The 20,314-nt window shown below is 37.9% G+C and overlaps 1 protein-coding gene across 2 annotated transcripts; it reads right to left on the bottom strand.

Moving 5' to 3' along the window:
* Positions 1-7,666: 7,666 nt before the first annotated feature.
* Positions 7,667-16,199, bottom strand: MCTS1 (MCTS1 re-initiation and release factor). 2 transcript variants are annotated; one of them, XM_010354742.2, is made up of 7 exons: positions 15,842-16,199; positions 14,535-14,687; positions 13,918-14,015; positions 11,693-11,826; positions 8,967-9,034; positions 8,727-8,814; positions 7,668-7,872 (listed from the first exon to the last, which is right to left on the bottom strand). In XM_010354742.2, exons 1-6 carry the CDS (start codon positions 15,850-15,852, stop codon positions 8,769-8,771), a joined length of 510 nt encoding a protein of 169 aa, XP_010353044.1. In that variant the 5' UTR covers positions 15,853-16,199; the 3' UTR covers positions 7,668-7,872; positions 8,727-8,768. The 2 variants fall into 2 exon arrangements, with proteins under 2 accessions (XP_010353043.1, XP_010353044.1); XM_010354741.2 differs by lacking the exon at positions 8,727-8,814 and having other exon boundaries at positions 7,667-7,872.
* Positions 16,200-20,314: the final 4,115 nt, after the last annotated feature.

Here is a 20,314-nt window from a genome sequence, read left to right as displayed (position 1 = left end):
TTGGCCTCCCAAAGTACTGGGATTACAGGCGTGAACCACCGCACCCGGCCTTTCCCAGGTATCTTCAAAGCAACTGCTAGTCCTGCTTTTACACATTACGCTCTACATTCTTATTGCCCCACTTAACTAACCCTCCCTCATGTCCTTTTCTAAAGATGTACAAAAGACTTTGAAATAGCATAACATTTAAATGGTCACAAATCACCTGGCTTGAAAGTGACTAATAATAGGAAAAGCAGACCTCAGGACTGAGTTCAATTTCAAGATTCTTCTACTCTACTTTGCCGTTTAAGAGGGAAACAGAAAAACATTACTCCAGCCGCACAAATATGATACTGTGCAAGCATCCCACTCTTACCTCATTCAAATCCTACCCATATTTTCCCATTGTGGAACACAGCCTTGCCATCTTATACCTCTCTCCAGTAACCCATAAAGATGGTGATTTGAATTTGGGCCAAGATTTAACATTTTATGAAATACAAGGGGAGTTTTCTGCAAAACACAGGATTTGCAGACAAGCAGACTTAGGTTCAAATTCCAGTTCTGCCATTTATTACCTCAGAGAGGTCATACAACTTTTCTGAAGTTGTATGACCTCTCTGAGCCTTAGTTTCTTCGTTTGTAAAATGAGAATTAAAATCTACCTCATGGAATCATTGCTAAGATTAAGCAAGATATATAAGTAGAGCTTGTGCACATGGTAGGTACTTGGGGAATGTTATTTCTCCTTCCCTCTTACTCATCTGGACAACTTTAGCATTCTAAATAGTTAAATATGTATCAATCCTTTGTATTAAATATCTTGATGGTAAAATATTAAAATATTGATGTGAATAACAGCTGGTATTGAATATTCAAATTAGGGGAACTCTTTCATTGTTTTAAGATAACATCTGTACATTTAATCTGTGCCATGCAATAAAACAGCTTTTCCTGAAACAGCCTTTTAAAAACTATTTTTAAGAAATTCATAAGTTACTTTTAAGAACATTAGCTTAGAACATCTTCCCCTTTCACAACAAATTAGACATTAGAGCCAAAATTGCCCAAATTGTTATGGTTTCTATCTCCCTACACTTTAATCAAGATATCTGTCTTTATATCAGCAAAAACCACTGCTTAAGTGAGATTCCTGCATCCCAATAAATGTATCTGGGCATTTGGTACTTGAGAGGATTGGGTTTGACAACACCCAGAAGCTAATGAGGCCATGTGCCTTCTCTCAGACCTTTGCATTCAGGAACAACAAAGCAGAAACACTTTGTGGACTCCGCTTCAGACACTTTACAAAATATAAAATTTTAACCTTGTGAAACACAAAATAAATGCAGGATAAATGTCCGAACATTTTAGCCCCTACATTTTTGAAACTGAATAAAGCCATGCTAGTGAAAAATATTTTCCCGTCAGTGCTTTTTGGAAGCTATTTAGTAGATATTAATTTGATGGGTTAGAGATTGCTATTATCCCATTAAATGAAGCTGTTTCTACTTTGTATTCAAATATATTTCAAGTTGAACTTACTTAAATCTAAAATGCTTACACAAGCAAACTGTAGAAATAATTTAGTCACGCAAAAGAAAACTTTTTCTTAATCCTGGATAAGTCAGTTCTCTAAGAAAGCTGTCCAGGGCCTATAGAGCAAAAAGGACTTTCCTTCCAGCCTCCTCACCACGTCCAATCTAGTCCAGATGTGAAGAGTCAATTTTGGTTTTAAACAAAATTTGCATGCAGCAGCATTAGAACTAATGAAAACAGTATCCAGACTAAGATGTGCATACAAAATCTTTCAGATCTTGAGAAACTCAAAATGTGTTAAAACATCAGTCAGCAGGAACAGACATCTCAAGCTCCACTGATAAGGAAGCAAAACTGGAACTATATGCTGCTTTTACAAGGGTCTCAAATTTAAGCTCACTCAAGGACTTAATATTAATAGACAGTGTCAAACTAACATGCAGTTTCATCATTAAATCATCATATTGGTTTACAAGTTTCCAAGCCTCAGGGCTTCATTATGCATCAGCATAAGACAACCCCAGAATTTGGGGACAAAGACAACATCGCTTTTTGAAAGAGGTGGTAAGAATAATAACAGGTTGGCCAATCTTGGAAGTCACCCCAATATGGCTTCCCGTGAACCAAAAAGGGAATTGAATTTTACTTGTTTTCAAGGCATATGTTTGGAAAAATAGCACTTTCTCCAAGCATGTGCTTAGTTAGAACACATGATTTATTGCTTAAAACCCAGTCTTTTACTCACACGCTTGTGAAAATAAGAAGAAATTACCTATTTCACCATAGATTATTAAATGGAAGTTAATAGTTATTGACAATCGAGCCTTATAATAAATTAAAATTATAAAGAAAAAGTAAATATTCCTGTCTTTAAATTCTAGGTGGTAGAGTTCTGAGAACACTTACAATGAACTTTAAGGGAGTAATTGATTATGCCTTTGAAGTCTCCTATAGTCACATATTAGCTGAAACTAAAGCATTTTAAAATTGGAGAATGAAATGAAGAGCAATAAAATTTGTTATATGAAAACTGTGGTTTTACTTTTAAAATGGGATTTTAAAAATGTATTAGTTGGGCCGGGCACGGTGGTTCACAACTGTAATTCCAGCACTTTGGGAGGCCAAGGCAGGTGCATCACCTGAGGTCAGGAGTTTAAGACAAGCCTGGCCAACATGGTGAAATCCTGTCTCTACTAAAAATACAAAAATTAGCCGGGTATGGTGGCGCACACCTGGGATCCCAGCTACTCGGGAGGCTGAGGCAGGAGAATTACTTGAACCCAGAAGGCAGAGGTTGTAGTGAGCCAAGATCGCGCCATTGCACTCCAGTCTGGGCAATGGAGCAAGACTCCATCTTAAAAACAACAAAAAATGTATGAGTTGAATGAGTTTGATTTTTTGCTTTCTGTTTCTGCCTAAAGATAAACCAATTTCGCATATGTTGATATTAAGATGTCTGTCATATTTTGAATATTAGCCTGTTGATTTACAGTCTTCCACATAAGACTGATGCCTGAAGCTCAATTTTTGGTTAACTGCTTCTGTTAGTTACACACCTTTTCCTACTTTCCTCTAATCCAGGTCTGTTTAGTCATTTGAAATATCAGTTTTCACCTGTTAGTATCACTAGCTATGTTTGCTATATTTCACAAATACATTTCTAAAACAATCCATTTAATTAGAATTGGACATTAATAGTGAGATGTCATTCTCTGTAACAACTAAGATTTTAAGGAGAAATTATTTCATAATTCATCTTTTATTTCTCAAAGTGTTCAAGGCTAAAATTTGGAGTTAATTTTCATTCTAAGAGGCAAATATTAATTATACTAATGAGTTCGGATGTTTTTATTTATTTTTCCTCCCAATGACCTATTCTTAATGAACATGGTATTATTAAGAGAAATTCCAGTGAATCATCTCCTGTATTTTTCCACATGCATAAATTATATCCCCTAAGGCGAGCCTTTTAAACAGACAAATGAACCTAATAGTCTCAACAATGATTTAAAAACTGGCCCTCAATTTTGTTCATTCATTCCTGATCTGGTGGAGTTGTGGTCCTTTACTTGGTTTTAACACAATATTCAACAAATTTGTTGTTATAGTTGATAATATCTACTCATTCTTTTACCTGCCTTAAAAAGTGTAATAAAAGTATACAAAGTATAAAATACATACAAGTATAAAAAAGTATAATACATTTAATTTACATGCATCAGTCTCTACGATGACAAGTATGATTTCTTAGAAACTGGTGCATACATTTTCACTGTTTTTCTTTCATTATATATCAGTTTTCATGGATACTCCATAGAAATTGGAATCATTTTGAGTTTCCTGAAGAGCCTTGATAATTATATTCTCAAAATTAAGGAACCTAGATAAACAAAGTTAAAATATTTACCACATTTTGCTTGGGCATACATTCATATTTCTATTAATATATAATTGCTACATTATTAATAAGTGAAATATTATAATGAAACACTTCCACAAATGTAGTGAACTGTAATTCTTATCTCTTCCTCTGAAGTATTATACTTAGAAATACTGTATCTTCAGTTACTGATTTATGTACAGAGGGGGAACCTGGCTGGATATCATTATTATTTGATATATGCCATATAACCTTCTGTTTGGGGAATATAAAATCCCTCAAATTAGAAATGTTCATGACTACCAATGGAATAAATCCAGCTGTTTTTGTTTGGGGTCCAGAGCATAAAAAAAGAAAAGGAAAAATGCAGCTTCCCAACAGACCACTACCAAACCACCATAACAGACAGTCTGCTGGAAGAGAACTGATCAGGCCATTATGTCACTGGACAACAGGACAATCATCTGAGTTGGAATGCTGAATCACAGCAACTCCAGGACATCTGGGATTTTTTTTTACCCTCACATTAGATACAATCTATGGCATATTATATTTAGTTCATTTGTAATTTACAATTTTTGATGACTAAAATTGAAAAAGTATTAGTACATTCCTACTGGCTTTACATATTAGTATTGGGCTGTCACCATTACCCAGATTATTTAAAATGTAAATTTTCTTTACTCACTAGATTAGAAGCTCCTTAAGGGCAAAGGCTACTTCTGTATTATTCATCTTCATGCCACGTCACTTGGAATCTAGTAGATACTCAATAAATACCTGTTGAGCTGAACTGATGTTGTCTGAGTAAAAGTGAGTTCAATACACAAGTTGCTAGATTGTAGGTTGGTTTGACACAAACTTAATTTTGAAACTAAAAATGAATGAAAGACACACTGCCTGAGAGAAGCAGGCTCTCTATTCCTGTATTCTTATTCTCAGAAATATGGGTAAACTAAGTTTCCATTAAGCATGGTATCTAAAGATGCTGACATATCTGCTAGTTTAATCTCTTTGAATTGCCTTTCATGCATGACCTAATGTTTAGAAAATGACCAGGATCACACAGGTAGAGTGACATCCCGGATTAACAGTGATGAGCAGAGGCCTCAGACTCAAGGGAAGCAGAGAACATACATATTTAGTCCATATCACCAAGGCAACACAGTGTACCTCAGCACAGTAGAAAAACAAGCACAGATGTTGATGTTGAATATTTAAAAAGTGTTCCTTACACCCACTGTAACAGTGGTTAGACACAAACATGAATTATTTCAAAAACCAAGCTATTAAAAGTTTTTACTTTTCTAATGTGTGTATATGTGTGCTTTGTTTTTCATTGCTAATACTCCATAGGCAATCTTGGTCAAATAATATTATCTTAGCACCAAAAATAAAGGTTCAAAGTTTGATTTTGACATAAATTACTTGTATATTCCTTTTAAGAACATAAGGAGCTACAGGCCTCAAATAGGGTGCCTCCTCCCCCAAATAGGGAGACATCTGAATTTGAAGCCAGTAAGTCAGCAAAAAATGAAACTATCTGTTGAAGAAACCTCCCTGGGAGATGACTTAATGAGTTCCTGATGAGACTATTTATACTTTTATGGATCAGGAATAAATAATATGGTAAGCTGCAGAATAAAACTGTCATAACGAAAGGAAAACTACATGGAACTTGGAAAGGATATAGGAAATAAAATATCAGGGCACCTCTGTGGGCTAGGAAAGAGATGAGATTTTGGCAGAGATAAGCATTCTAATTAACGATGAAGCAAGAAAAATTCTCCAAGTTTTACCTCAGCACAACTGAAATATTACCCCAATTTATCAATCTTCCTTTGCTCATACCTATGTTTACCAAGTAACTTCCTGTTTCCTAATTGTTTACCATAGGCAGACCTATCACTATGAATTAATACATTTATATTCTAACTGAGGAATCTCCAAGTCTTACAAGGTTCATCAGTGGGAAATGGTTTCTCAAGCTGAGGGTCAGACCCTGGATCTATGTCCACCTATGTTACATCCTGGGAGACCCTGCTGGAACAGCCAGCCAAATGATCTCTCTCTTTTTGCTATCCACCCTCACCTTTCTCACCAACTTCTAACTGTAACACAGGTCACCACAATCTTGTATATGTCTGTATCCATCTGAAAAATAAAATCACATGTCATATATTGGTAAACAACCAAATGAAGATGGCTAAGACACTAGAATAACAGCAAGGTTATCAGGAAGAAAAATGGTCTTTATCAATAAATAAATCCACAACTGCTCTTTTAACTCCCCAAACAGATTACTGTTCTTACTAAAGCAGGTCCATGTCCCTCATATTCCACTTATAGAAGATATACATTATTTGAGGAATCTAGTGAGGACCCAAATCCAGATGTTCTGGGCATCTGTTTGGTATGACTTTACTCAAAAGAAGGCACTAAAAAAACTGAACCTGAATCTGATCAATCTTACTTGTTTACAGGATACACAGGAGGCATACAAACAAGTTAATGACTTCACGGTGATACAATCAACAAAATCCAGAATATGTGTGGAAACTTTAAAGACAAAACAACTAGATTTCTTAAATAATTTAAGGGGGAAAAGAAAAGAAAACTTATACATTAAATAGACTTCAATAAATAACAACCAAATGCAATGTATGAACTTTGTGTGGTACCTATTTTAAGCAAACCAATAGTTAAGAGACAAGAGAATTAACAGTCTAGATATTTGATCATATTAAGAAACAGTTCAACTTTTTAGGTGTGATAATGGTATTGTGGGGTTTTTCTAATTTTTAAAGATACATACTAAAGTAGTTATGATGCCAGGCATGGTGACTCATGCCTATAATCCCAGCACTTTGGGAGGCTGAAGGGAGGCGGATCACTTGAGGCCAGGAGTTCAAGACCAGCCTGGCCAACTACAAAATATATAAAAATTAGCTGGGCACGGTGGCTCACGCCTGTAATTCCAGCACTTTGGGAGGCTGGGGGTGGGGGGAGGCGGATCACTTGAGGCCAGGAGTTCAAGACCAGTCTGGCCAATATAGCGAAACCCCAACTCTACCAAAAATACAAAAATTAGCTGGGTATGGTGGCACATGCCTGTAATCCCAGCTACTCAGGAGGCTGAGGCACAAGAATCGCTTGAACCCAGGAGGTGGAGGTCACAGTGAACCAAGATCACACCACTGCACTCCAGCCTGGGCAACAGAGCAAGACCCTGTTTCAAAAAAAAAAGAATAAAGTAGTTATGGATGAAATGATAGGATGTCTGGGATTTGCTTCAAAATAATTGGGGAGGGGGTTGGGGAGAAATAATTGAGGTATAGATGAAATAAGACTGACCATAAACTGAAACTGGGTGATGGATATGGAAAGGTCCATTATACTCTTCTCCAGACTTCTGAATACGTTTAGAATTTTCCATTGAAAAGTTTAAAAAAAAAAAAAAATCAACAAACAAAACACACACACACACACACAAGAGAAGGAGCACTGCTGGGTCGCCTGGAGTAATAGAATAAAATTCCTAGTCTAGTTTCTAGCCCCATTTAACTAGACAGTTTCTCTAGGGGTCTACCATAAAGTGCAATCCATTGACCAAGTCCTGCTCTTCACTCTTATATCATTAGCCTAAGAAAGGACGTTAAGTCGTCTGAGTTTGGTTACTTACCAGATACCTTTTAATGTCCAAGTTTGCTACCCAATTTTAACTTGAGTTTAAGAAAACTTAAAATAATTTCTGAAGCTAACAGAATTTTAGCATCTGGTGAATTTATTCAGCATAACCACAGGCATTATCTTCATGCTGTCACACACAGACACAAACACAGATACACCACAATATCCATATTTAGCCCAAGTGCATTCCTTCTGAGGCTCATTTATATGTCTTCATATGCCACAGCCCATCATTTAAATAATGGATATTTTCAATGCCAATTCCTTTGTTGACTTTCTCACTGCAGAAGGGAAAAAAACACATAAACATACTTTTATGCATTTTTATAGTCTTGTGATAAATATAATTCAAAGTATATTGTTATTTTTTAATTATTAAGCCACAAGTAAAGAACTTATTGCCATCACAATTACACTGTTGTTTATATTAAACTACATTACTCTGTGGCAGCTTATATCTAAAAGTGATTTTAGTGATCTAACTAGTGGGTCTATAGAACCAGAGTAACAATGTCACAAGACTAGGGGAATATCAAAGTGCTACATTAACCCTGAAACAAAATCAATACCACTAATTTGGTCATCAAATGGGTTCTAGAGTTTTTAAATATACTGCCTATGTTTTAGTAATATATCTTTACTAGTTCTCTAAATATTCTACATTTCTTGTACTACCAGGTCAGAATATAAGATAAATACTGTGTGGTGGTGAGATATATCACTGTTTTTAAAACTAGCAGTAATGACCAGGCACAGTGGCTCACACCTGTAATCCCAGCACTTTGGGAGGCCAAGGTGGGTAGATCACTTGAGGTCAGGAGTTTGAGACTGACCTGGCCAACATGGTAAAACCCCGTCTCTACTAAAAATACAAAAATTAGCTCAGCATGATGGCGCACGCCTATAATCCCAACTACTTGGAAAGCTGAGGCATGAGAATTGCTTGAACCCGGGAGGCAGAGGTTGCAGTGAGCTGAGATCGTGCCACTACACTCCAGCCTGGGCAACAGAGTGAGACTCCATCTCAAAAAAATTTTAAAAAATAAAAATAAAATGAAGATAGCAGTAACACATCTTCCCTCCTCCCCCAATTTAAATTATATTAAATAAGATTCCTAAAGTACCACATACGCACATATAAAACAGCTGTGTTGGCACATGGGTTCTTTTCAGTGCTTCAGAAAGACCACAATCCTGAAGACAAAATAGGTTTCACTGGCTTCCTAAGTGTTAGGAAATATCAGAAATGAAGCTTTTGTGCTTGGATATTTGTGTAATGTGGTATACATGACAGCAAATTTCACCTGTAATTGTGATGCTTCCTGGGTTGGTTACCCATATATCAAAAGTTAAGGGGGCCTAAAGTAAGACTTACATGTCTTCTGCAGACATCTTCATGACTCCAACACATAGAGCATGCTGTTTTCCTTCTGCCATGATAGCCTGAAAGAACACAGCTAAGAAAACTATTTATCAAAATGCCTTGGGGCCTCCCCATCAAGGAAAGGGTGTCAAGTAATGATCACGTTACTAGTTAAGCCACTTGGAACACCTCTTGTGTCTTCTCCTAGACCATTAACTCCTTGAGAGCAGAGACCTAGCAGAGTCTGTGGGTATACTGTACTCAGTAAATGCTAAATGAATAAATCTAATAACCCCTTTTCTTTCAAGTCAAATGTTAATACTATAACCCATGCCCACAAAACCAGGATAAGTCACACAAAAAGAGTAAAATTTCTTGCACATAAATACTAAAAGCCATGAAATCAATAAATATTAATTGCTCTGATTAATTATTCTGATCACTGAATGGTGGGGGTTTTTGTTTGTTTTAGAAACGGAGTCTCACTCTGTTGCCGAGGCTGGAGTGCAATGGCGCAGTCTTGGCTCACGGCAACCTCTGCCTCCCAGGTTCAAGCAATTCTCCTGCCTCAGCCTCCCAAGTAGCTAGGACTACACCACACCCGGCTAATTTTTGTATTTTTAGTAGAGACGGGATTTCACTATGTTGGCCAGGCTGGTCTTGAACTCCTGACCTCATGATCCGCCTGCCTTGGCCTCCCGAAGTGGTGGCATTACAGGTGTGAGCCACCGTGGCCAGCTGTTTGTTTGGTTTTTTGAGATGAAGTCTTGCTCTGTCACCCCGGCTGGAGTGCAGTGGTATGATCTCGGCTCACTGCAACCTCTGCCTCCTGAGTTCAAGCAATTCTCCTGCCTCAGCCTCCTTAGTAGCTGGGATTACAGGTGCACACCACCCCACCCGGCTAATTTTTGTATTTTTAGTAGAGACAGGGTTTCGCCATGTTGGCCAGGCTTGTCTCAAACTCCTGACCTCACGTGATCTGCCCGCCTCAGCCTCCCAAAGTGCTGGGATTACAGGTGTGAGCCACCACACCCAGCCTGAATGGTGGTTTTATGTAAAGGATGTTTTAAAATAATAGTTAAATTCCCAGTCTATCTTTAAGAGCCCGATATAACAGTTTCAACCTTTCTAGAAAAACCAGAGTGGTCTTGATTAACATTTGAAGTTTCTGGAATGTTAAACACTGCAGTATATATTTTTAAAAGTCAAGATTCAGGGCACACAAGACCTCTCTGTACCATTTTTTTTTTTTTACAACTTTCTCTAAATCTATAATTGTTTCAAAATAAAAATTATTTTTAAAAGTAAAGACTAGGTACTAAGAAAATTTTCCATTTAAGGTTAACTCCAGAACTAAAAACTTACCAACACTTAGAGGAATCATAAATATTACAAACAAACAACAACAACCAAAAACCCGTCCTCACTTTTCTCCTTTGGTTTGCAATTCATTCAGTGTTCCAAATATGTGAGCATCTATTATGCAAAAAGCATGTCAACATAAACTGTTCCTAGAATATAAACATACAACTTATACTACCCCTTCACTGTAACTGCCCCAACAGAGAATATCCTTTTTTTTTTTTTTCTTATTCTTATTCTTAAACATACCCCTGCCCAGGCATGGTGGCTCACACCTGTAATCCCAGCACTTTGGGAGGCCAAGGCGGGTGAATCACCTGACCTCAGGAGTTTGAGACCAGCCTGACCAACATGGTGAAACCCTGTCTCTACTAAAAATACAAAAATGAGCTGGGCATGATAGTGGGTGCCTGTAATCCCAGCTATTCAAGAGGCTATGGCAGGAGAATTGCTTGAACCCAGGAGGCAGAGGTTGCAGTGAGACAAGATCGCGCCACTCCACTCCAGCTTGAGCGACAGAGCGAGACTCCGTCTTAAAAAATAAAATAAGATAAACACACTCTAAAAGTAATTTCCCTATTCCCACCAAGTACCATTCCTTTTCTATACCTGAGGCAAATGGCTACTTTGGCTATAATAAAGGAGAAGATGTTCTCCTGTCCAGAATAGTCAAAAAAATCTATTTAATCCAGAAAATAGCTGAAACAGCATGGTAGAAATGGAAATAATGCAGAATTATTCAGGTATGTCATAAGTTGAATCGATCTTTAAGGACTATCTGGGACTCTGACATTTCTCTTTGAGAAAACGTGCTCTGAGGCCCCCAAACCCAATTTTTCAAATAATTAATTTTCAAAATAAAAGTTGGAGGTTGCCAATATTTCCCACTATTCACTCCCAACACAAAATTGTTGCTTGGGAAGAGATACCTATACCTGGTGACTAAATTCTTTTCCCTTTTGAGAGCCTTTACTCCAATGTATGTCAGTAAGTCAAAATGAACATTACAGTGGCAAGTTGATATCCAAAAAGCTGATCCAATTATATCATCTATATCCTTTCCCCTAGTAATCAAGAATTCCCTATTGTGTCCTAAGCCTGATAACAGTAGGCCCTGACTGGGCTGAAATGCAGCTGAGACTCTTTTGTAACTTGTTCTCATTTAACTTCTAAGAAACGACCTAAGATGAGATAATTCAGTAGCAACAAATAAAATTACTCTGTACAACTTCAAATGTAACCAGAAAGGCATGAGATAAGAGTAACAGTAACCTTCAAAAAGTACATCTAATGTTCTCTTGAATGATACACCTTTCGCAGTAATGATAAGAGCACAATGAATACATTTTTCAGCAGTTTTAGCCTGGGAAGGATACAACAATGGTATCTACTGCAGCAGGGTAAAGCTTAGCTCCAGGAGAAGTTAAGCCTGGACACATGATATTTGCTCCACTGAGTACAAATTTGATGGCTCCTTTATCAACCTGCTGGTGTGGCAGGATAAAAGGATCTATAAGAAAAGAAATACAATATATTAATAATAACACTAATGACTCAACAGAAAAAGGCAAAGGATCTGAACAAATATTTCCCCAAATTATAGTAATCTAACAGATACAAAAGAAAACTCTGAAACACTATCATTTGTTTACCAAATTGGTAATCTTTTTTGTTGTTGTTGTTGTTTTTTTTTTTGAGGCAGGGTCTTGCTCTGCCACCCAGGCTGGAATGCATTGGAGCAATCATACCTCACAATAACCTTGAACTCTTGAGCTCATGCAATCTTCCCACTTCAGCCTCCCAAGTATTCTCCAAAAACCATAGTTTCAAAACTTATACTACTCCTTCCTCCAAAAACTATGGTTTTTGGAGACTACTTAATATGCTGTGGGAAATTTTCGTGATATAATGTTAAGTGAAAAATGCGAAGTAAAAAAACCATTAAAAAGATCAGGGGTTACCTGGGTTTGGGGAAGTAGGGGGAGGAAGGATGAATAGGTGGAGTACAAAGAATGTTAGGGCAGTAAAACCATTCTGTATGATACTTAAGAGTAGATACTTGACATTATGTATTTGGGAAAGCCCATAAAAGTGTAGAATACAAAGAGTAAACCCTAATGTAAACTAAGGACTTGGGTTAATAATAATGTATCAACACTGGTTCATCAATTGTTACAAATGTATCATTCCAACACAAGATGTTATTCATAGGGGAATCTGAACCTGGGAGAGGGAACTCTGTTCTTTCTCCTTACTTTTTCTGTAAACCTAACTGCTCTAAAAAATAAAAGCCTGTTAATTAAAAAAAAAAAAAAACTACAAGGGGTTGAAGAGAAGTTGGTTAAGGGGTACAAAAATACAGGTCGATAAGTTCTAGTATTCGAGAGTACAGTAAGAAAATTATATTTAATAATGATTTACTGTATATTTCAAAATAGCTAGAAGAATTGTAGTCTTCTCAACACAAAGATAAACGTTTGAAGTGATAGATACCCTAATTTGATCATTACATACTGTATAAAGGTATCAAATATCACATGTACCCCTAAAATATGTACAACTATTATAAATATATATAGGTGGGGGAGGATACAGGCAACACAACAGCAGACAATGTACAGCTATTATGTATCAATTTTTAAAAACTATGTAACAGAGAGCCCAATTTTAAAAAAAAAATGCATTTACACACATCACAGGAAATAACTGGATGGAAGGACATTTAGTCAAAGCTTTCTCATATATTGACTTTTCTCTATTAGGCTAATAGATACAAATATAAAAAATGAAAATGCTCACAATGCTTATCACAGTTTGTAAATACATATTTGTGTAATTATCTAATTGCTGTTTATTCTCCAAACTAGACTATTAGTTTCGTAAGGACAGAGACAATGTCTCTGCTTCCCATTGTATTCTCAGCACCTAGCTGAGTGCCTAGCACACAGTAAGTTCAATAAATATTTATGTTTGTTTGTTTGTTTTTTTCCTTTTTTTTGAGAAGAAGTCTCGCTCTTGTTCCCCAGGCTAGAGTGCAATAGCCTGATCTCGGCTCACTGCAACCTCCGCCTCCAGGATACAAGCGATTTTCCTGCCTCAGCCTCTCGAGTGGCTGGGATTACAGGTACCTGCCACCAAGCCCGGCTAATTTTTGTATTTTTAGTAGAAATGGGTTTCACCATGTTGGCCAGGCTGGTCTCAAATTCCTGATCTCAGGTGATCCGCCTGCCTTGGCCTCCCAAAGTGCTGGGATTACAGGCGTAAGCCACCGTGCCTGGCAATAAATATTTGTTGAATGAATGAATAAATGATCTTTCTTGGGCTTTCTGGAATGCATGAGAGAATTTGCATTTTTCAGATTTACCACAAGATGGGCATTCATTTTAGTTTTACATTCATTATTACCTAGTACTAATAAATAATGAGTTAATTATCAGAAGTCACTTTAATTATCAGAAGTCTTTCAATATCCTTAAATGCGTATCTGTTTTTCTCCCCCAGCAGTGTCTCATCTGATTAAATGCATATTTTTTTACAAGACTTTACATTTGAATATTGCAGTAAGAGTAAAATTTCAAAAAATAAAAATAAAAAACCTTACATTTGTGAAGTAATCTTAGGGTTGGATAAAAAGGCCCTTCTCTTTGTCTAAAAAACAGTAATTCTCCATTTACTGTAAGAATTTCTATATGTTCATGGCTGTAAGACAAATGTCACAAAGTACCAAGTTAAATATTTTCTTTCAAAAATTCACAACATAAAACACGCATATACAGTGATAAAGTAAACTTTTTTAAAAAGTCAGTAAAAATCCTGGCCAGAAAAATATTATTTACATTGTTTTTCCTATCATACAAGTCCAGTAGAGAAAAAGAAAAATATTACCTGCTACAACCAATTTTATTTCACATTTTATTAATTCTATTGTTAGATTCAATAAAACAATTCTCTAAAGAACAAACTGAAATAAATTAAATCCAACTCTGAACTAAAACATTTAACTCTTTACTAAAACAATCAATACACAAAGCCACATTTTTTCAGGGACATAGAAAATCTTTGAAATGCAAATATTGGAGTTTTAGAGTTATTCTGTGTCTACCCCATTATTAATCTATCAATAGTTAATCTGAAAATAATTCCATTTAGTATGAGTGCAATCTAATCATTAAATATTCAGCTACACCAAGCTTTACACAGACAAAAACAAAGACTTACCATCGGACTATTTTGACAGGATCTTTCTTAGGCATGATTTGATTAAGCCATGGTTCAATACCTGGAAATTGCTCTATCAATTGATTCTTAATACCCTTAATAACAGAAGTTTTCAACTGGATGCAGTTGGACACATTTTCTTTTTCATCAAATCTGCCAAGTAATTTTTGCAAGAAAAGAAACAGGCATTTGTAAGTAGAGGTATCAGAATACCTAAAGGTATTGTTCTAATTAGTCATTTACTCCCAACCAAGTAGATACTTAAAATAATTATGAAATAATTTTTTTAAATGCCACTTCCCTTTTACTCTGTCCAGCACAAAACCAATGTCTTAATACAATAATGAAATAAACTGTCAAGTATACAGCAATTAGCTGGGGTTAGGGGAAGGAGTATGAGACATAGTTTGCACCATAATCTGTAATTAGCTACACAGATGCCTTTCCTGGAAAATCTTATTCAATTCTACCTAGGAAGAAACATAGGCTCCCACCAATAATAAAACCTGTGATCAAAAAACAAAACCCTCAATTGTTGAGATACAAAAGACCAACCCAAGCATAACATAGAAAATTGGTCCCTGCTAGGCTATGTAATCTGCTGAGATTTTTTTTAAGTGATGACAATAATGATTTCTAAGATCCCTATTTCATTTTTGCTCAAAATTTCATGCACAAAACCCACCTTCCTTTGCCCATGTTCCCCCTTTGCTTTTTGCGTCTACCAAATCTGGAAGGCAAACCCACTAGTAGGTTCCCAAGGAATTTTTTTCTTCCTTATACTGAATAGCCTATGGGGCAATCACGTTATTTTCAAGGCAAGGTTAATCTGGCAGCTAGGCAATAGGCATGACAGGCCGCTTGCTTCCTGTCACCCAGACTCCTTCACTCCCATGACCCAGGAAGTCAAGCCTTCCTTTATTCAGTTCATAACTAATAAACATATGGCAGTGAGCGCAGGGCTCCCCTCTCAGCTACAGAGGATATGCCCCTAAATCACAGTGCACGGATGTGATTGGTAGAACCCTAGGAATGGAGACAGAATTGGGGGAGGGGGCAAAAGAGAAAGAGGGGTAAGGAGAAAAAACAATGGGAGTGGAGGGACTGAAACCCGATTGAGGACTACAGATGGAAAGCTTAAAGAAGTGTTCAAGTTGGGAGTGAGAGCATAGTACTATAGAAAACCTTAGGGAGTCAGGATGGCAGGGGCGGGGGAGAGAGAAAGAGGATCTTAGCTCTCGCCCTCTTCCCCACCCCCACCCCACCGCCTTTGTGAGCAGCCGATGGAGGCCACAGCATGTCCTTACTTCTTGAACATGATCCAAGGTGAAGGGGGCGACGATAGGGAAGGGCCCGGAATGGGAAAGAAATTGAATTTGCAAGGGTCCGGCAGATCCCCTCACACGAGGAAGGCCGGCACTGACAGTCGGAGCTGTAGTCGTTATCCGGAAAACGAGAGCCAGCCGCGCTTTACGGCTCTCAGTCAAATCTGACCACTTCCGCTCCTCTGGACTCCACGTAGGCGCTTTTGCCGGCTCCTTTTAGGCAACCGGTTCCTCTGCAGTTGGAGGTAGCTGAAAGGGCGGGACTTGACAGGGAAGAAGTGATAGGGCAATTGCAGGAAAAGAAGAATGAGGGGGCGGGGAATCAATCAAAGTAGCATTTATGGCACTTGCGTCAGTTACGGGTTCCTCAAGGGGTCAAGATTCTTCCGTGCTTCGTTGCTACCTACCGTCAAACTAAACGATTTTTTTAGGGGAAATGGCTTTTGTCCTGTCTGAGGCAACCGAATGGATTGGTGCTTACCTACCAGCATGAATCCAGGCAACCCTCATGGCTTCATGTGAAAGTGCTGGTAGGATTGCCAGGTTTAGCAAATGAAAATACAGGATGCCTATTTAAATGTGAATTTCAGGTAAACAATGAATATTTGTTTTAGTGTAAGTACACCTCATTAATAATTTGGATATACTTACACTAAAAATATACAGCCCTTGGTTAGCTGAATTTCACTGAGCATCCTGTTTTTTATCTTATAACCTTATTCACTGGCAACCGTACGATGCACCCATCGTGTTTTGTGGGTTTTTATTGAGACAGGTCCTCACTCTATTGCCCAGGCTTGAATGTGGTGGTGCTATAATGGCTCACTGCAGCCTCTACCTCCTTGGCTCAAGGGATCCTCCCACTTCAGCCTCCCAAGTTGCATGAACTACAGGCACACACCACCATGCCCGGTTAATTTTCTTATTTTTATTTTTATTTTTTTGTAGAGACGGGGTCTATGTTGCCCAGGCTGGCTGCAAACTCCTGGGCTCAAGTGGTCTTCCCGCCTTGGCATCCCAAAGTGCTGGGGTTACAGGCGTGAATGACTGTGCTCCAGTAGAATAATTCCCACAGAATTATTACAGAAGGTAATCTGATTTAAGAGATAATAGCTAAAGATACATGTTTTACTTCAGTATTTTTTTTAAAAAAGAAAGCTGATGGAGAAACAAAATTATGCCAATCAAGAGTTTCACTTTGTTTTTTGTTTTAGAGACAGCATCTCACTCTGTCACCTAGGCTGGAGTGCCGTGGCATGATCATGGTTCATTGGAGCTGCAACTTCCCAGGCTGAAGTGACCCTCCTGCCTCAGCCTCCCGAGTAGTTGGTACTACAGGCATGCACCACCACACCTGGCCAATTTTAATTTTTTGTAGAGACAGGCAGGGTCTCACTAAGTTGCCCAGACTGATCTTGAACTCCTGGCCTCAAGCAATTCCCTGAACTCAGCCTCCCAAAATGTTGGGATCACAGCCATGAGCCACTGTGCCTAGCCTAATCAAGGGTTTTGATCAGCCAAGAAATAATGGAAAAATTTAAAAACCTGAAAAGGCCCTACTCAGGAGGTGGGGTGGGTAGGCACTGACATCCAAAACAAATACACCAGTCTTCCCAGGGAGTAAATACTCTAGTCCATATTGAGGAGACAGGCCATTAGAGCAATTATAACACAAACAGTACTATGCATTTAAATGATCCAACTAACTCACTTTGTCTTGATTCTATGGTACGAACAATATTCTGATTACAATTTGGCTTCCCATGAAGATCTGCCCACAGGGAAAGAATTAGCTAAGTTCCAATCAAATCTGCATGAACAATTACGTTTGCATTTGTAAATTAATAAATTAGCATTCTGGTTTATACAACACTCTCTTGTGAACATCCTTAGTGAGAATCCACATTCCCAGCATCCATCAACTCTGCAACATTTAGAATATTGACATTATGAACATGTGAAACTGATGTCCAGACCCCAAGCTGTGGTTAGTGCCACACTGGCAGGATTCTTTTTTATTTTTTAATCTTTATGGGTACATAGTAGGTGTATAAATTTATGGGGTACATGAGATGTGCAGGCATGCAATGTGAAATAAGCACATCATAGAGAATGGGGTGTCCATCCCCTCAAGTATCTATCCTTTGAGTTACAAACAATTCAATTATGCTCTTTAACTTATTTTAAAATATAGAATTAGGTTATTATTGACTATAGTCACAGTACTAGTTCATTCTCACACTGCTAGAATACCCGAGACTGCGTAATTTATAAAGGAAAGAGGTTTAATTGACTCACAGTTCTGCATGGCTAGAGAGGGCTCAGAAAACTTACAGTCATGGCAGAAGGGGAAGCAAACACATCCTTCTTCACAAGGTGGCAGGAGAAAGAAGTATGTGGAGCAAAGGGGGAAGAACCCCTTATAAAACGATTAGATCTCATGAGCACTCACTGACTATCACAAGAACAGCATGCAGAAAACCACCCCCATGATCCAATCACCTCCTACCAGGTCTCTCCCCAGACATGTGGGGATTATGTGGATTACAATTCAAGATGAGATTTGGGAAATCCAAACCATGTAAGTCACCCTATTTTGCTATCAAATAGAAGGTCTTAGTCATTCTTTCTATTTTTTATACCTATTAGCCAACCTCACCTCCACTACCCAACTCCCACTACCCTTCCCAGCATCTGGTAACCATCCTTCTATTCTCTGTGTCCATGAGTTCAATTGATTTGATTTTTAGATTCCACAAATAAGTGAGAACATGTGATGTTAGTGTTTCAGGGCCTGAGTTATTTCACTTAACATAGTGATCTCCAGTTCCATCCATGTTATTGCAAATGACAGGATCTCAATTTTTTATGGCTGAATAGTACTCCATTGTGTATCTGTACCACATTTTCTTTATCCAAACATCTGTTGATGGACACTTAGGTTAATTCCAAATCTTAGCTGTTGTAAACACTGCTGCAAGAAACATAGGAGTGCAGCTATTTCTCTGATATACTCATTTCCTTTCCTTTTGGGTGGATACCCAGCAGTAGGATTGCTGGATCATATGGTAGCTCAATGTTTAGTTTTCTGAGGAACCTCCAAACTGTGCTCCATAGTGGTTGTACTAATTTACGTTCTCACCAACAGTGTACAAGTGTTCCCTTCTGTCCACCTCACCAGCATTTGTTATTGCCTGTCTTTGGATATAAGCCATTTTAACTGGGGTAAGATGATATCTCATAGTTTTGATTTGCATTTCTCTGATGACCAATGATGCTGAGCAACTTTTCTTTTGCCTGTTTGCCATTTGTGTGTCATCTTTTGAGAAATGTCTATTCAAATATCTTGCCAATTTCTTGATTGTATTATTAGATTTTTTCCTATAGAGTTGTTTGAGCTCCTTCTATATTCTGGTTATTAATCCCTGGTCAGAGGGATAGTTTGCAACTTTGGTGATTGTATCCTTTGCTGTGCAGGAGCTCTTTAACTTTATGCAATCCAGTTTGCCCATGTTTGCTTTGGTTGTCTATACTTGTTGGGTATTGCTCAAGAAGTCATTGCCCAGACCAATGTTGTGGAGATTTTCCCCAATGTTTTCTTGAAGTAGTTTCATGGTTTGAGGTCTTAGATTTAAGTCTTTAATCCATTTTGAATTGACATTTTTATATGTCAAGAGAGAGTCTCACTCTGTCGCCCAGGCTGGAGTGCAGTGGTGCTATCTAAGCTCACTGCACCCTCCACTTCCCGGGTTCAAGCAATTCTCCTGCCTCAGCCTCCTGAGTAGCTAGGATTACAGGCGTGTGCCAACACGCCCAGCTAATATTTTTTGTATTTTTAATAGAGATGGTGTTTCACCATGTTGGCCAGGCTGGTCTCAAACTCCTGACCTCGTGATCTGCCCACCTCTGCCTCCTAGTGTGCTCAGATTACAGGCTTGAGCCACCGCGCCCGGCCAGTGTATTTTACTTTTCATTATAGAGACCTTTCACTTCTTATAGTTCAGTTAATTACTAGGTATGTAATTTTACATGTGGCTATTGTAAATAATATTATTTTTTAAATTTCTTTTTCAGATTGTTCACTGTTGGCATATAGAAATGCTACTAATTTTTGTATTTTGATTGTGTATCCTACAATTCTGATGAATTTATCAGTTCTAATAGTTTTCTCATGGAGTCTAGTTTACTCTAAATATAAGATCATATCATTGGCAAATAAGGATAATTTGATTTCTTCTTTTCCAAATTGGATACCCTTTGTATCTCTCTCTTTTCTGACTGCTCTCGTTAGTAAGGGAGGAGACCACTACTACTCCTGCTGCCCCCTCCCCCCACCTTGCCTAGTTCAAAGACAGGAGAAAAGAGAGAGAGAAACAAAAGTAAGATAAATAGCCAGACAACCTTGGCATCACCACCCAGCCCTGGGAGTTAAACAAAGTAATAATAATAACATCA

This window comes from Rhinopithecus roxellana, chromosome 7, assembly GCF_007565055.1.
Source record: "Rhinopithecus roxellana isolate Shanxi Qingling chromosome 7, ASM756505v1, whole genome shotgun sequence".
In the NCBI taxonomy this organism is placed as follows: Eukaryota; Metazoa; Chordata; class Mammalia; order Primates; family Cercopithecidae; genus Rhinopithecus; species Rhinopithecus roxellana.
The sequence above is the reverse complement of the archived record's forward strand: the minus strand, read 5'-3'. Positions and strand labels throughout refer to the sequence as shown.